We start from the raw sequence: 17,692 nt of genomic DNA, 5'->3' as shown, positions 1-17,692 counted from the left end.
GGCCAATCAGGGGCGGGCACGGCCCGTTAAAGGAGCCATGGCGGGCGGTTGCCTGGCGACCGTTGGCGTCACCGGGGGAGAGCCGTGAGGGGATTGGGGGCGGGGCAGGCCGGTGAGGGGCGCCGCCATCGCGTCCCGACCGCCGCCCCGCCCCGCGTGGGAAGAGTCGCCGTTTTCCCTCTCTCGAACCGAGGTGGGCCGCCTTAAGGGCTGGGTGGGCGGGTTGTGGCCATGGCAGTGGGAGCAGGGTGAAGTTACCGTCGCAGCACTGATTCAGGCCGGGATGTCTGCCTGAGCACCACGGCGTGTACAAGGAGCTGGCGGGTAGAGTAGGTAGAAGTCACTGGAAAGAGGGGAAACTTCGATTAGATATTAGGAAGAATTTTTTTACAGTGCAGCAGGTGGTGAGGCACTGGAGCAGGTTGTCCAGCGAGGCTGTGCTGCCCCAACCCTGGGACTGTTCGAGGCTGATCTAGTGGACGGTGCCCCTGCTTATGGCAGGGGGTTGGAACCAGACGATCCTTAAGGTCCTTTCCACCCCCTTCACATCCTATGAAATCTCTTACTGGCTCTTCTGAGACCCCAAGCAGGTCGTGTATTTGCTGACTTGGGTTAAGTGCTGTAGGAGGTACAGCCCTCCCGCTGCTCTGGCCCAGGGCCCCTCCTGCCTGGGGACATGGCGCTCCTTGCTGGGCTGAGGATGCAGCAGGGCCCCCTGTCCTACTTGATACCCTGGCCTGGACCCAAGGTGTCCCTACTCTTCAGCTTCAGGTTTGCTGGTGAATATGGGTGTGCACCCTAGGTATACCAAAATGGGTGAAGGTACAGAGACCACTCCTCCCCAGCACCAGGCACACAGGCTGTGAGCTCAACCTGCTGACATGCAGCCCCTCACTCATGACAGCCCTCCCCCAATAGCTAATTTTTCAGGACACATCCTGTTCCTGCTTCAGTGGCTGGAAGTTAAGTACCCCCACCTGCGTCAGCAGCTGATATCACAGGCCAGAGGTGCTCATACCCCCAAGCCTGACTCCAGGAGCTGGCACCACTGTTCACTCACACACAGGTCTCACACAGAGCTGACACTTTGTCCTTGCACCACACACACATGTGGAATACAGAGCTTATGCAGAGAGACAGTTAAGATTTAAGAAGATACAATAAGGTACGACAACCTCTGATGACCAGGTGTAGGGCTCAGCCAGGTGTGTAATACTGACTGGCCCTGTTTTACACAGGACAGGCTTATTTTATACTCCTTTCTGTCTGTTCCCATCTTTGTTCCTCCCTGCTCCACTTCTCCTACACGTTTCTCACAGATCTATACAGTTCCATGGATTTCCACAGCTCTCCAAGTCTGGATCCCCCTGGGTAATAGTCTCACCAGTGCAAAGTCCAGGTTGATCTCCCTGGATGTCATTCCTGTAGTTTCCTGATAGCCCATCTATTAGTGCTAGAGTTGAGGTTTGTTCTCTATGTTTGTTTTGTCAGGTCCTTGTCTCTGCACGATTTGTTTGTTTCCCCCCTTTTCCCAAATTTCCCAACTGACAAGGTCCCTGATCAGATAACCTTGCTGGAATAAACATTCTCACGCTCTTCACATGCCCCATGACTGTCCAGGTGTGGTTCTCATCACCACCTTCCTCATTTGCTGCTCAGGTTTGAGTCCCCATATACTGTTGTATGGCTTCCTCCCTTTCCTGTAACCCCGTTTTGCAGTGAAAATGGTCCTTGAGCAGATGCCTTAAAGGAGCAGATGCTCTCTTCCCACAGACCCTTACAGCTTGTGTAACTGTTCAGGAAACCACCATGTCTGAGCCCAGGCTAGTTAGGATTCCACAGTAATTGTGTTATGATTAACATTAAAAAATATGTTCCCAAGGCCAAAGCACTCACTGTTTACCCCAAATTAGGAGCAGGCAAACATTGTCATCTTAGCAAAGTGCACTTCACCGTTCAAAAGTTCCCCTTAAATGAAAAGTGTTAATATTAAACTGGGTATTTTCTTACCATTCTCTTGTCTTCTTTATTTGCCTTTATCTGTCTGTTGTCTTTCATCTCTTCACTGAATTCTTGGCTGGAGTACAGCTGTCTCCTGCTCTGGTACAATGAAAACAGCTCTATGCCTGGAACTTGGACACACAATAGACAAAGAGTACAATTTTCAAATAGCATCCCAAAAATATCAGGATGGTGTTTTCATTATTTGAAGTCACCAAGCTGGAACTTTCAATGTATGTTCTTTACTTTTTGGGCAGGAGCTCTTGTGGACAGGCACTGTGAATTCATGGTGACTCAGGAAGTCCCAGACCTACCTACATGTCTTGAAGAAAAACATTCATTAGGTGAATCCAGCACCTCCTATAAAGAAGTACTTAATACTAATGACATGTAAGTTATCATAAGACACTTACATTCATTATGGCTTAGCATTTATTAAGATCTAATGTTATTCCTAATCATATTGACTGTCTAAAGTCAATATTGACTGACAACAGTTCTCATCAAACACTGATGAACAAATACAGAGCTTGAAAAATCCCATGATGGCTGCAAAAGAGCCCTTTTCAGCACAGGGGAAAAAAAAAATGTTGAGATAGATATCCCAAAGACTACCCTAAATGTTAAGAATAAGGATTTGCTTATCCTGTTAATTTGTATTTGATACCTCATAACCAGGTGGGAAGATTTCTTTTTTATTTCAGTAAATGGCTGCTTTGAATTGCAAAATGCTGCAATGCCTGGTAAAAGAATGCTTGGAGTACTGAACTGCAAGAAATGGTGAAGTGTTGCCAGAAAAATGCCCTTTTACATATTTTTGTTGATCTCTAATAAAGTGTGTTCAGTAAGAGATGAAAGGCCCTTTCTTTGTCTCTTGATGGCTCTCATACAAACAGATGACAGGTGTGCAGGTTTCTTTCTGCTAGTTTCACATCATGATAACAATAATTCTTGATATAATTTTCCCAAAGATTTTTATCCTGTGGTGCAAGACTTTTTTTCCAATTTCTGCTTTTCTAACAGACTAGTGGCATTTTGCATTTGATAAGATTTCAGCATTCAACTTTTCAAGCTCTCTGTTGATATGGGAACTTGCCAAGAAAAGAAATTTTACTCCATGTGCAGGGTTTGGAGACAACATCCTACCCACAGGGAGGGAGACTGTATTCATCCTCTCACTGCAAAATCCAGAAGCTTTCATTCCTTCCTAATTATAAAGCTGAAGCTTGGTGACATTTCAAAACTAGGAAAGTACTCATCTCTGATCATACCTGCTAGGCATGACAGTGATACGTGTGTTTTGCTTGCAGAAGCAACAAAAGTTCTATTTGAGTAGCAAAATAAGATACACTCAGGAAAGTAAATGCAGTGAAATTCAGATATAAGGCAGAAGTCAAATGGTTCATATTTCTTTTCATATAGTTCAAATCTGTCCCTGGTGAGTATCCACTGTCTGCAATTTTTTATTGCTTTTTTGTTGCTGTTGTTTTTAATTTGTTTGGTGGTTTGTCTTTTTTTTTTTTTTTCAGTTTGAGTTTCAGCTTGCCCCCTCTCTGCTCTTTTCAGGTTTAGCAGTTGATTAACTTGTTTACTGTGTCTCAGCAGACTGAACAAATGGGTTTTGTGTGAGGAGGAAGTCAGTGGCAGTCAGTTGGATTGGGCGAAGGTAGGAAAGGGTGAATTCTGGCAGGCTGTGTGCCTTGTCTCCTTATCCAGTTTATCTGTCAAGACCTCATCTCTGTCGTCTGCACTGTGGCCATGTGACTGGCTGCACACTTCTCCTTCCCCCTCCTCTCCTATCCTGAGTGTTTGCTGTTCTTCAGTAACAGCCCAGATCTTCATTCTGTGGTTCCCAGTTTTGTGTCACTTCAGGAGCAATAAAGAAAAATCTGGAAATCTGCCTGCCTGCCCCAAGGGGACACAAATGCGAAGACGTGAAATTTAAAAAATATTGCATTTAATATTTTTTTAATGCATCAATTTGCACAATTAAGTTTTAGGAAGGTTGAGTCAAGATGTGTATGGAAGTACAGATGAGTTGGGTTTGTTTGAGATCAAGCAGTGCATTTAATTTGATTCCAGCTGCTTATAACTTCTTCCTTTTTTAACCTCAGACTTTGAACTCTGTAATTCCTTTATTTTAAATTTTGTTTTCTATCTGTTACTCTGTGTCCCCAACAAAATTCACTTGCTTCTGTCTTCTCTATTTAATTTTCCTGTCTAATTTCAGGAAGAAGTCTGAAGTTTCTGAAGTCATGAGTAAAGCTGACATGAAACCAAAATCTATGCATCATGCCAAAATATGGTCAGATGATGTAGAGAACTTATACAGATTTCAGCAAGCTGGATACAGAGATGAGGTGGAATATAAACAAGTAAAACAAGTTGATGAGGTAAGATTCAGAACTTTGAAAGGGTTACTACTTTAAACTTCTGTCTCATTAAATAAGAATGGAGATGCAGCTTATTTCCTTTCATTTAGGCTAGGTTCTGATACAGTGTTTCCTCACAGGTCTGACTTGAATTTTGGAGCTGTTGTTTACTGTGCAGAATACCTCATTTCACAGAAGTGAAACAGAAACACTGCCTAGCCTGTGTTTTGCTCCCCCTCTCTGATGCATTTAGAAGCATCACAGATCTCTTTGAACAGATGTAGCTGATCTCCAAGGGAATAATTCAGTATTGAGGGAAAAATATTTCAAAGTGAGTTCTCTGAAGCTTCCCCATTACTCTGTCAATAGACTTGATAGGAAACTCATTGGTTGTCCACGGAGTCAGTCCTGTGTCATTGCTACTGCTTCGGTTTGCAGTTGGATTATGTGGTAGCACAGTTGGACTTTGTGCACACTCAAAACTTGGCCTCTGTCAAAATGATGTCCACAATGGAAATATTTGATGCCAGCTGTGCTAAAGGCAGTTGTGACACAGGCTCTTGTCAACACCAAGGACTTGTGCCTCTGCTCGCTACAGTTGGTGGTGATGCTCCCCAGCACATCAGATGAGCTATTGAGTAGTGGCCAAATATCCAGTGGCTACTTGAGGTTCAAAACAGCAACCAAAAGGTTAATACAGTGAAGAATGCATCATCTTTCTTACAACTCTGTAATTTATCTCCCAAAGCAGCAAATATAATATGAAAACCACAATTTTAAAAGATGTTGACCTCCTGTGCACATAAGAAAGCACAGAAAGTCCCAAGAAACTCACTCCCCATCCAGTTAACTCACAACACAGAAAAACATTGATGTGCATAATAAGATACAGTTTATTATTTTATCATGGACTCTGATACCACTGCAAAAGCTGTGGTATGATTTTCAATAACTGCAGAAGGAAATAGTGTAATTATTGTGGTAGGATCTGTGTGTTTAAGATTTATGGCAGGGCACAACCACTGGCAGTTAAACCCTGATGAAAGTTAAAGAACACCACTGAGTCATTGTAATGTGAGTGTGTATTCTGTTCCAGTCTGCCAGGGCCTGGCAGTGATTCTCTTTCAACTTACATATTCTGAAATGTCTTGTTTAGTCCATTTTAGGTTTCTATAATGCAGTTGTTACTAAAGATGCAATTATAGTGTAGGTAGAATGAATATTAAGGCTGTTATGTTTAGACAGACAATGCAAATAACACAGCTGTATGCCTGAAGTCATAAGGTAAGTGATGAAACCACTTCTGGGGCTCTCCAATTAGAGAATGTTCTAGTTTGACATCCTGTTGTCAGCTCTGCCTTGAAGAGAAATAAGATGCTTATTACCTGATTTTTAAGGTTTAGTTTAATCAGAAGTAGTCATAGATGCTCAAGCTGAGAGAGCTATTAAAGCCATAAAGCTATTGAATGTGCAAATGCTCAAGCCTTTAATTTAAAGCTTTACACTGTGGAACAGTGAAGAGCACCAGAGTGGTGCTGGGTTTATGTGGGGTTGATCCCACCATCTTTAAGACTGACACAGTCTGAAGCTTACTTTATTTTCATGAAATTGCTAACTAAAAGCACATTTTTTATGGTCAGAAGGTCTGAAAGAAACCTTTAAGTGTATGTCAGTCTTACAGAAGCAGACTCTTGCAGCCTCTCAGATTACTGAATAACTGAATAGCATCAATGTTATATTCCTAAACAAGATATTTTAAAATCTTTGACTTGAGCAATTTTAAATTAGCCTGTCAAATATCTTAGATTCCTATCTCTAGGCTTTTCAGATCACATAAGTTTATGCTAAACCTGAAAACTGGTTTCTGACATCTTGTTCTCAGTCTGTTTTCAGAAGTTCAGCAAATTAATAGAAAAGTAGTCTTTAGATGCAAATGAGGGTTTCCTATGGAATTTAACCCTATATTCTTTGCAAGGTAATGAACAAACATCATTTAATGTGAGCATGTTCAGGTGATTGCATGTCCTTTTTGTTCTGCTTGTAGGTAGAGTGCTGGCCAGAAACTGGATTTGTTAAGAAACTTCAGAGAAGGGACAATACATTCTATTATTACAACAGGCAAAGAGAATGCGAAGACAAAGATGTCCGCAAAGTGAAAGTTTATGTGTATTAGTGTTGTTATTGTTCTGGTTGGTTTGTTTTTATAAATAATTTCTTAAGACCTGTAAGTAAATGAATTGTGTAATCTGTTTTACCTTAAGTATCCATGTCATGCTTAGATAGGAAGGGGAGTGCTGGAAATGTAGAGAAGCCTGAACTATAGACATAGAAGCTTCACTTTTTCCCTCCTATAACCAAAAGTCTTATTATTCCTCATTTTCCTGGTTACAAATGCTTTGACATAAAAAAGCTGGCAGATGGGCATCATATATTTCAGTTAACTGTATAGCATCTATTGTAAGTAAAGGCATCAATCTTTATTCCAAACAATATAATCTTGTTGACACTGGTTAATGTCAGCCACAGTCTCTTGGTGTAGCTAAGGGTTATGAGACTCCAAAGGGCCAAAGTAAGGCCAGAGCACTGATTAAAAATCCCTTGGAGCAGAGCAAGAATAACAAGCAAAGAATTTAAGTGAAGGACACTGAACAATCAGCCAGTGCTGAGCTGCAGATATAAAGACTGGTTATTGTGATAGAAAGAGTCACAACAGAAATGTCTTTCTATCTATCCCCAAAGTATTTTTGTCAGGTGCCAGTATTAATTACTCTAAGAGGAAGTATTAATTGACTTACTAGCATATGCCTTCTTGCAGGGGTGGACTGTGGATTTACAGGTGTTGGGAGCATGGGATATAAAACTCCAGGGAGAACATGAAATCCACACTCTGTAATATTTAGGGGAAAGTGACGTACACAGATTATGTGTGGGATTTCTGGGCAGAATTCATCTCATCTAACTTGGAATGTCACATTATCAACATCCACATGTGGTCCTGTCATTTGGACAGCCTTTGTTCTGAATAGAGAAAAGCTCTTGTGAGCACAATTAATTTCTTTTAAGTGCAGCTATGTAACATTTTCTTTGAATGTGCTGCTGTGACGTCAACTCTGCAGCAGCTGCACATACCTGGGCTACTCTGAGACGCTCGATAAAGATGAGGAACTGTACTTACCTTCACTCATGAAGGGATTTAATTAAAATACTTTGAGATGCCAAAACTCTTGATAATTGACCAGTAGAACAGATTATTGTTATGTAAACCAGTAGGTGTGTTTGTGGTAGTTACAAAAAAATTGCTATTAATATTTCCTATCTCTATACTGTTGACCAAGGGTATCTAAACTCAGTTTTAGGCATGAATTAGCAGTGTACATTTGACCACCTGTCTTATGGATATTCTTAATTTATTTGAGCCTAAGATGGAGGCAGACTCGAGATGAGAAATAGAGGACTTACAGCTCCTAGTCGAAATAAGTATGGGTGCAATATTTAAAAGACCTCATTGACAATGATTGGTGGTGATCTCATCTTATTTAGACAACTTGGAAAATATTAGCTTAAACTTGTATGAGCTCTGCTAGAGAAATGACAGAAAGATACTCTGAAGCAACTATGAAACATATTCTAGGAAGGTTTTAATGGCATATAAAGAGAGAGTTACTGCAGTGTAGAGAAATAAAGCATTGCTACCATAAATGCCACTTCAGCCTTTCATTATTATTTCTTTTATATTTGGAGTGCTCTAGGTATACTTTTTAAAGACAGGACTTTTTGCATACTTTGCAATTAAATAGTGGGAACAGAACAATTACCAGATAACCCATCAATTTTGTCACTTTAGTTTAGTGGATCTCACTTTGTTAACTTCATAGATTCCTAAAAACAGTCTTCCAGTGGACATGAAACAGCCTTTAAAGAATTACACAAAACATAGATGTATTGTATAGCCAGCTCAAATTTATTGTCAGAAATTATTGCTATCAGCACACACAGAAGAAGTGAGAACATTTCGTACAGCTATTTTCTCAGTCTATAAAAAAGACGTAGTTGGGCATTCGAGAACAGGAATTAAAACTGCAGGTAACTTTTTAGGATTTAATGTGGATTTTTTCCTCAAGAAAGATTTTTAAAAGTTGAAACACATGTAAGAGATTGTTCTGGGATTCCTTCATTTTACCTAACTCCTCAATATTTTTGCAATACTGCTGGATGCTTCTGTCTATATTTTAAAACCATGAGTGTGCATTTCATGCAGCCCATGGATATTTCCCTTCAAATGAGTAGCATGGGAATTCATGTTCCACTTTATATGAATTGACAGATCCTTCCCACTTTGAGAGAGTGAATTACCTATATTTTATTACTTACATTTTTCAGCATTTTCAGTGTGCAAAAAGATTGAATCTCACTGTGAGATTTAAAAGATTCACAGGATGAAAAAGAGAGACAAGCCTTGTAATTAGTAAGACCAGTTTACAGAGATGGCCTTTGTCAGGACAGTGCTGAATTTGGGAGTTCTCTCAGTTCATTAGTGAAACAGCAGGTTTTGTACTGGCAGTGTTGGTTTCAGTTAAAATTGTCCTTTTACATCCAGTTCATGCCAAACTTAAGGTAACATAACCACTGCTCCAGCCTGCCAAAGTTCCTCCTGACCTGGCTTTGGCGTTCAGCTGTGCTGGCTGAGCATGAAGCTGATACTTGAGTACCAGCAAGTTTTCCTCTGCTGCCTGTGTGCAGGATGTATCTTTCACTCAAAGAGCTGTCAAAAGAACTCAGTGTTTTATCTGATACATCTGTAACTGAAATATCCCTACCTCAGTTTTAAGCAGGTGGAGCTTACTTGTCTCTTAAGCTATGAAGGAGTATCAGAAGTAAGCGATTTGGGGAAGCTGGGCTTTATTTTAAGGGTGACACAGCAGTACTTATCACCATAAATGATTTCTGAACATCATTATAAAAACTTCTTTACTGAATTTTAAAGAGCTAAAGCACATCTCTCAAGTTTTATTGCCTAGAGATGAAAATATGTGCTATTTTTCTGATTTGACTCTTATTAAAAAGTAATTCTGTGAAAGTACTTTCCCAGGTACTTATCTGTAGGTATTTCTCTTATCAGGGAATACTGTAACGCTCTAATGGTCATTTGCAGCAGCTCAGGGAATGGCAGTGGCAAGGCTTTCTGTTAGCTTGCAGCTGCCTAAGCCTCATCTACTTGGTCTAATTCCCTGCATGGCTTTGTACAAGAAGAATAAATCCTTTCTGTGCCTGTTGAAGCTGACAAGAAGTAGGTAAAACAAACTTCCAAGACCTACTTTTCAGGCTTTGTGTTTGACAACTACATGTGAAATGGCAAGAGTGCAACCTGTGCATTCCAGGCTGGTGTGCTCTGTTTTTCAGCCTTTACTGGAATCTGTTATGGATCAGTATTTTCTGACAGTGATGCCATGGTTGTTTGACTGCTTTGCAGTCACAGCAGCTCAAAGCTCTACACAGAAGGATGGTATAAGTGTTTTGATTTTCACTTAGGCACCCAAATGGAAAGTTGTTTTTCCATCTCTGAAGAGAGTTGAACCTCAGCCTTTTGGTTTTCAAACATGGTTCCATTGTTTCAAAGTGTTGAAAATGATTGGCCTCAAACTCATTAAAAACAACTTTCTAACTCACCAGCTGTTGGTGCAGCTGTTCCTCACATGGCCTATGCAAATGAAGGCTGCCTGAAAGCAGCTGGAATGGAGTTCTTCTATGCTCCTTGCAGGTTCTCTCCTACTAATCCAGTTCCACTGGATTATTTCATGCATTGGATCAGCTTTCTCAGTAGCCTGCCTGTGCTGAGCACTTCTTGGCAACTTGTAATTACTTAATAAAACACAGTTTCTTTCTTGTTGCAATTAAGACTTTGCATGTAATTCAAATCTGAAGCCCAGCACCCACTCAAACAGCATTTGGGAGGGTGACTGGGGAATGTCTACTGTCAGTAGAGTTCCAGGGTGGCACCCAAAAAATCCTGCAATATAGCTTTGAACAAACACAATCATTTTTATAGATGGTTTGTTCTGCCAGTGTATTTACATCTCTCAGTGTTGAGACAGACGATCTTTGCTGCCTGTTGCTTTTGTGGCTCTTCCTTTCCCTCAATACTCTTCCATATTCTCTGCCTTCACAGGCACTCCATGCTTATGGATCCCTTGAAAATCCTGTCCAGTGTCCTCTATCCTGGCTCCCTCAACCAGCCCTGGCTCAGACCTTGAGTCTTTTCCAGGGGCTGGCACACATAAAAGGTAATTAAGGATGTGATTTAATAAGAAGGCAGGCCAGACTACCTTCTGAAGATTCAGGGCCAGGGCCCAGCCAGGTGATCATCCTACCCAAACGCTGGCTGACATGTCTGATCCCTCCAACCTCCTTCCTTGTCATCTTCCCATACTTGTTCCACCCTGATCCTTCCCTTCCTGTGTCTTTGGTCATTTCCCTAAACATCCTGACTAAGTTTTGTGCAATCCTCCAAGCTCCCTCAAATACCCCTTAAAATTCACACTAACCATGTTTTTTCCATCCTATCAGTTACAAAATTGAGGTAGATCGTCTCCAAAGCCAGAGTAGCTCATTTAATGGCCCATCAGTCAGTGCCTGGCAAGCTCTGGCTTCCCTTATTGTCTCTCTCATCACCTGCTCATTAATGGTTGTGTGCCTGCATGTTTAAATCACTGTCTTTCCTCGTTATTTGTTACTTCTGTGATACGGAGTAACCAAACCATTTAGTGAAGCAGATGCTCTCCAGTTTCACACGTGCTCGTGGCAGCCTCCCCGGCAGGCGCTTGGCTGCGCTTTGAGGATGATGCAGAGGCACCTACGCGCCGGAGCTCCGCGGTGCTGCCGCGGCTGCACGTGCCTGGCAGGCGGCAGCTCTAAGGGCGTGGAGATACAGGGAAGGGAATGCCCAAAAGCAGAAGGAGGAGGAGGAGGGGGAAGGGAGAGAAGAAGGGGGCGGGTTCAGGGAAGGACGAGCAGGTTCAAGAGTCAAGCACACAGATGCAGCAGCATTTCGCCAACAATCTCGTACACACAGAAACCTCCTCCCCTCCTGGCAGCTCTTGCTGGTTGGGGAAGTAGGGTGTGGTCCCAGTTTCTCGCTGCAGATGTTCTCCTGCCTTGGCAGGAGCACCCAAATACCTCATCCAAGGGGGAGCGGCTCTGCACGGGTGGATCAGCTACCGCCAGCTGCTTGGGGGTGGAGCAAAAAGCAGGGGGACTGGATATATGGCAGATTCTTCATTTTTGCCCGGGGTGTCTAGAGGATGTTTGCTGTGCTGTCCTGGGGAGCATCCTCGTGCCAAGTACGCAATGTTCCAGCCAGTGCTGGGATGTGAGCGAGAAGGAGCCAGCAGGTGGGCTGCGAGTGCGAGGAGATAAGCGCTAGGATGCTGTGCCTGGAGAGATGGGCTGGAGCCAGGCACACTTGACACAGGGATGTGTTGGGCGGTGTTTCTGGAGAAAAGAGCATGGTGTCCCTGCAGATCGGCCTCTTTCCGTGGCTCTGGTCTCCTGAAGCTACAGACAGTGGAGCTCTTGCTCTGTGGTGGTTACAACCTGCCAGCTCCTATCCTAATCTCCCTGACAGATACATCTCCATGTTGTTCAGAAAGAACGTGAATCACAATCCAGAACGACTCTTCTTCCCTCCACTGACTCTTCAAAAAGGAGGAGGTCTGTGTAACAGAGCTGAAAGATCACTGTTTGGAGGAGATGCTAATTAAAAACATGAGATATCTCTTTGACAGCCTATCATCCAAAACTTTGGTCTCAGCAAATGAGAAATATTACTACACTTGCAACTACAAAGACAGAGATTTATTTAAAACATCGGTGGATTAATATTTTGTCAGACCAGAGCAATATTTCAACAGAGAAGATAGGTAGGTAGGTAGGTAGATAGATAGATAGATCTGAAGGATGAGTTCAGAAGAGATGTTTAGAAGAAATATCAATTGCTACAGAATGTATAGTCCAAGCAGATTATTGAGAATGCAAGGCAACAGAAACAAGAAATATAAAAACTTCAGTATGTTATAGACTTTAAGACAGCATTAAAATATCACCAGGAATGTTAACTTAGGAACAGCTTCTCTGTTATTTACAATTTTACCATTTATATCCATCAGATGGGAAAAACATCACACCAAATGTTCATAATTCCTGCTTTACTATATCAGAACAAAGTAGTAGGATCCATCTACACCAGATGAAATAATTTACCATCTGTAGCTGAGGAGGATGTGGAACATCACCTGCTAAATACAAACACTTTCAGTGCAGAAGTCTGTACACTCCCAGTCTTAAGACCAGCAGCTCAATACTCTCATTTCACTAATTTTAGATCTTAACAAACTTTAGAAAACTGGAGAGGTGTCAGAGAACTGATGGAAGGTCAACATGAACCAGTACTTAAAAGGGAATGAGACTAGACTGGATAAACAGACTCTAATCAGGGATAAATTAATGAAGTGGTTACATTGGGACTCTGTCAATAGAGGTAATAAGTATTTTCCACTGACACATCTTGTCTGATACAGATGAGGTGGATACAGAGTTGTAAGACAGATACAGAGCAGGCAGAGGTTTTGTTTCTGGAACATTATTGTACTGCCTGAGGACTAACACAGTTTCCAAACACTGTCATCAGTCTCAGCCCAGAGTTACCTGACTGTAAGCAGTGACTTGTGCTGTGAGAGACCCCGAGATGAGAGTCCACACCCTCAGACTCCGTGAAATCCATAAATGTTAGTTAGATAACAGCTCCCTTGTGCAAAAAGGATTTGCATGACTTGCTTTTCAATTCAGAGGCTGTAGCCACTGCAGGTTTTGAATTGCACCTGCCCATGGAGAAGAAAAAAGCCTGCGGTTGGGGCAGTGCCAGCTGGAAACATTTCAGCACAAGAGGCAGCAGTCTGGATTTCAGGCAGATGTTTTAGTCTGCCTCTGGCTAGCCATTGTTTAATGGAGTGTGTGCCTCAGGAACACCGAGTTTTGGGAAGAGAATCTCCTTCTCCTGGATGTGCTTGGATGACTGGTAGCCTTGAGGTGGCTTGGGAAGATGAACGAGCAACACAGACCCTTGATGCCAGTGGGATGACCTCTCAAAGTGTGCTTGCTGTGGGCAGAGAAGGTTTTGCATCTCACCTCTCTGCAGACCATCACAAAATCCTGCATTTCAAGGCTGTGGTAGTGCCAAGGGGAGCATATGCACATGATAAGGAAGGACAAATAGATGGATAGTTTTCTTTTGTGTTCATCCCACTGTGGAAAGCTTAAATGACAAGATGGAAAACCTGCAAAATCAGGAGGTGATACTGTTCCTGTGTGTCCTTTTGCCATTCAAAGTAGATTTTTCTTCTTGAATATCAGTACCAATGGAGATTTCCCTGTGATATTCCTGCCACCCTGGCGGGGTGACAGGTGGTGTCTGATTTGCAGATGCAGCAGAGGAGGGGCTGTTTTGCCGTTCAGCTGGTGTGTAACGAGCAGTGTCACACCGAGCTCTTTCCTCTGCTCTTCAAAGGGGTGTTTTGAAGCAGCCCCACAGCTGCTGCCCCACTTAATGTCTGCCACCAGCTCAGAGGAGCAGTTGGTAAACTGCTTATACATGTATCAGAAGCCCAGGAGGGAAATTTGCATTATATATGCATACACATGCATATATTAATGAAGTGTTTATCTTTTTGAACATTTTTTTTCTCAAAAATAAAAAATATTGAGGACATTTTTCTCTAAATCTATCAAACACTGTGACTCTCAGCTGAGGTTTTGGAGCATGAAGGAGCATATGGGAAAGCTTCTGCAATACTTTAAGTAAGATAATATAAAAGAGGGAGAATCCACAATCCTCATAAAACTCAAATGCTGAAAAACCCACGAGAGAACGAAGATTATAATGAATAATTCAGAAAACACATCCTTGAATCAGAATGTTTCAGCTTCCTCATTTGCTCAGTCTCCCATCTGATCTCCAAGAGCTAAACATAAATGTGAAAAAAGTGAAATGAATTAGTCTTGCAGAACCGTTTGAAGCCCGCTGCCTGCATCCTGGAGCTCGGAGGGACGCCACGGGCTGAGATTCGCACCGGATCTGTGAGCTCGTGCCTCCCTCTGCTGACTGCCTCCCCAGACCGCTCTGTCCTTGGCCGTGGCTGTTTTTCCCCTCCCGCTGGGCTGATGCTCCTCCCGATGTCTGAAGCAATGACAGTAAAGCCCAGGGAGCTGCTGGATACGGGCTGTTCACATCAGCCCCAGCTCCACGGTGCCAGTGGGTGACACTCCAGCAGTGCCGTGTTCCCTTTGTGGCATCTGCCCCATGGGTCCCAGTGCCACTAAGGTTCTCCATTAACACTGAATTAATGCATGAATCCTTGTTTAGGGGGAAAATCTCTGAAAGCTGTAAGGCAGAGACTCGAGGAAAGTTACCATAAACTGAGAGATGCAGGCAGAGACCTTTGGCTACATCACTAGATTGCACCTGGGCTATACTGGAAATACTTCACTGATTTTTTTTTTTTTTTAAAGTTTGAATATATCTGTAACACCCCTTGGTACCAGTTTTAAAATCTTTTGGTCCTTATAGGCAGCTACTAAGTAAAACTGACCGTGGGAACTGCAAAACTTAAAGGTTTTTGATTATCTTCTCCTTTCCCACACCCTCTGCAGAAACTTCCTGTTGTCTCAGCAGAACATGTGCCCCCAGCAAAGGCAAGAAATGTATAATCTCAGCATGGCAGGACTAACTGAAAAAAATCATGCCCCTTGCTCTGGGGGGAGGCGCATGCTGGCTGTCCTTGAGCTGGTTATCTCTTGATGATCTGCCACGGCTGGGTGACCCTTTCTCTAGAGGGAGTCAACCCCAGCTCTTCTGGGATGATGGAGAGGGATCTCAGTGTTGTAAATGTCTTGTCCATTTATTCCTCTTCCAGAGACTTTCCTCAGGTCGGGGGCTGCCAGAGACGAGATTAAAGTCTATTCTAACAAACCAAGTTTGTTAGTCAGGTTTCCTTTGGACTTGAAAGCACAGATGAAAACAGCTCCTGGGTGTTCCAGGAATTTTGTGTTTTGGAAGCTTTGTTAGAAAGATCTGAGGAAACTGGTATCCTTTCAAAATAAAGTGTGCCAGGTAGAAAAGCCCAAGGACCATCGTGCTGGGAGCTGAGGGCTGATTTAATAGTGCAAAAACCAATTACCAGGCTGTAATCAGTAACAGCTGTGTCAGGAAGCTGAAATCGCTATGGGGAAGGAGACAGGCGAGCAGGGCCTGCTCTTGCTGGAGCTGAGACTGAGATAAATTGCAGCAGAAAGCCCCTGCTACCAAAGAGTTATGGAATAAATTGATGCATTAGAAGCCTCAGTGCATTAGATCACTTGAAAGAACATGCAGAGCATCAGGGAGCCAGGTTGGTGAGGGGCTGAATGCAGCCCTGCCTGCCCAGATGAGTTACTGACCCCCACCCTGGGACTCCAACAGCCAGCTGGTGTGTTCCAGAGGCAGCAGCTTCAGTGACAGTGATATATAACTAGCCTTGGGACATATAAAATTTTTCATATATGTGCTGAATGAAACCTTTACCCAGAGAGCAGGGAAAAACACATGATGACTTTTAATATAAATAAAGTATGAGATAGGAGAAAGCATATATTCTTTTATAGTCTGTGGTGCTGATGTTCTGAAGAGACTCCAAAGCTCTCCGCAATTTATGGGTCATATCTATTTCTTGGAAGTAATTCCAGGAATATTTTTGAGAAAGGAGAGCTAAAGCTCAGCATGTAAACCTTAGAACTGCTCTTAACAGATGAAGCCAGCTGCAATAAATGTAAAACATACTAAATAAGACCAAGGGAGTTGTGTCCAACCTGAGCAGTTGTTTCCAACCTTTCCAATGTTAAACCACCTGAGATTTCCTTTAATATTACTTCCTCCAGTAAAAAGCAGGTTGTTTTTTATTTCAGACCTGAGAAGCACAGGTAATTTTCACTGAAGATTGATATACTTTGAATTGTAGAAAAAAGTGAATCTGTTGGGTCTGTTATGTTAATGGCTCAATCAGACTCACTCCACAAATTAGGGTTGCTGTCTACCAAGTGATCACATCACCCAGGAAGCACTTTGATGCACAAGTGAGTGCTCCAGGTGGGAAAGATGTAGATTGGTTAAGTGGAGAAGACGTGTAGCACTTAAAAAACAAGATACTACAACAAAGCATGGGCTGAGAAACAAGTAATTCCCCTGTTCCGATATTCACTGATTATTGATTCATTGTTTATTATGTGCAAGTAACAATTTGTGGTTTTCAGCAAGTTTTGCCTGTGTTTTGCATTTGTTCTCAGTTATTCAACAGATGTTGGAAGAAGGTTATATCCCTTTGTCCCGCTGAGCCATAACTCCAAGTATAAATGCAGTACGTGATGCAGGGCACTTCCACAGTTGCTTCCCTCCAGCCACCCCTGTGCCCCACCCAGACCCCACAACCCCCTTGGTATTTAACCTGGGCACAGCTGGAGCCTGCTCAGGAATATAATTAATATACAAGTGCTGCAAAATGAGCACAGAACCAACCGTTCTGTAGGTCAAGAGCACTTGTGTGTCAGGAAGCCACATCCTTCACACCACGGGATTGCTGCTTTTCAAGTGGTTCAAGAGGCCATGAAGAGTCTCTCCACTGAGTCCTGGAGACCTTTCTTCCCCAACACTTAGCCTGGGAACAACTGCTGGAGGGTTACAGGAGGCCTTTGTGGCATCCCACCCAGTACTTCAGCTCAGGGCACAGTCAAGCTCGTCAAAACTGTGATAATTTTCCAGCCTTGCTTGAATTCAATACTTTTCATCTTTGAAGCGGCAGCGCTTTGGTCTCTGAGTGTGTTGAGCGCAGAGGCTGAGAGGAGATCGAGTGCTCCGGAGCCCAGCGTGCACAGCACGGCCCCAGGTCAAGCGGCCCCGGCAGCACTTGTGACCTAAAATGACAGCAGTGTTTCGCAAGAGAAGCGGCTGATTTCACCGGGCTCTTGCTCAAGAGCAGGGGAGCTCCGATGTGCCATGACCAGCGGCGGCCTGTGGGGGACCTTGGATGACAGGGGCTGACGGGAATTGGAGCCACCAACAGCACAACTGTTCTGAAAGTTCATATCTGCAGCTGGTGTTCTTCTTTCTGATCTTTTCACCTACAGACCTGGCCTAGAAATATTTTCTATACAGCAAGAAAGAAATGGCCATGCTATTTCTGCTAAATTACAATTATATTTAGGGAAGTTTGTCTTTCAGGGCAAAAAGCCCCCTGGAA

At 43.0% G+C, this 17,692-nt stretch overlaps 1 protein-coding gene across 3 annotated transcripts; it reads left to right on the top strand.

Moving 5' to 3' along the window:
* The first annotated feature begins 54 nt into the window (after positions 1-54).
* On the top strand, positions 55-8,072 carry MEIG1 (meiosis/spermiogenesis associated 1). 3 transcript variants are annotated; one of them, XM_048302326.1, is made up of 4 exons: positions 55-193; positions 2,259-2,391; positions 4,232-4,394; positions 6,418-8,072. In XM_048302326.1, the coding sequence occupies exons 2-4, from the start codon at positions 2,288-2,290 to the stop codon at positions 6,544-6,546; spliced, it is 396 nt and encodes a 131-aa protein (XP_048158283.1). In that variant the 5' UTR covers positions 55-193; positions 2,259-2,287; the 3' UTR covers positions 6,547-8,072. The 3 variants fall into 3 exon arrangements, with proteins under 3 accessions (XP_048158283.1, XP_048158284.1, XP_048158285.1); XM_048302328.1 differs by lacking the exon at positions 55-193 and adding an exon at positions 3,607-3,667 and having other exon boundaries at positions 2,336-2,391; XM_048302327.1 differs by lacking the exon at positions 2,259-2,391 and having other exon boundaries at positions 58-193.
* The last annotated feature ends 9,620 nt before the right edge of the window (positions 8,073-17,692 follow it).

The sequence above is a fragment of the Corvus hawaiiensis genome, chromosome 4, assembly GCF_020740725.1.
Source record: "Corvus hawaiiensis isolate bCorHaw1 chromosome 4, bCorHaw1.pri.cur, whole genome shotgun sequence".
Lineage (NCBI taxonomy): Eukaryota > Metazoa > Chordata > Aves > Passeriformes > Corvidae > Corvus > Corvus hawaiiensis.
This window is presented reverse-complemented; position numbering and strand designations above follow the sequence as displayed.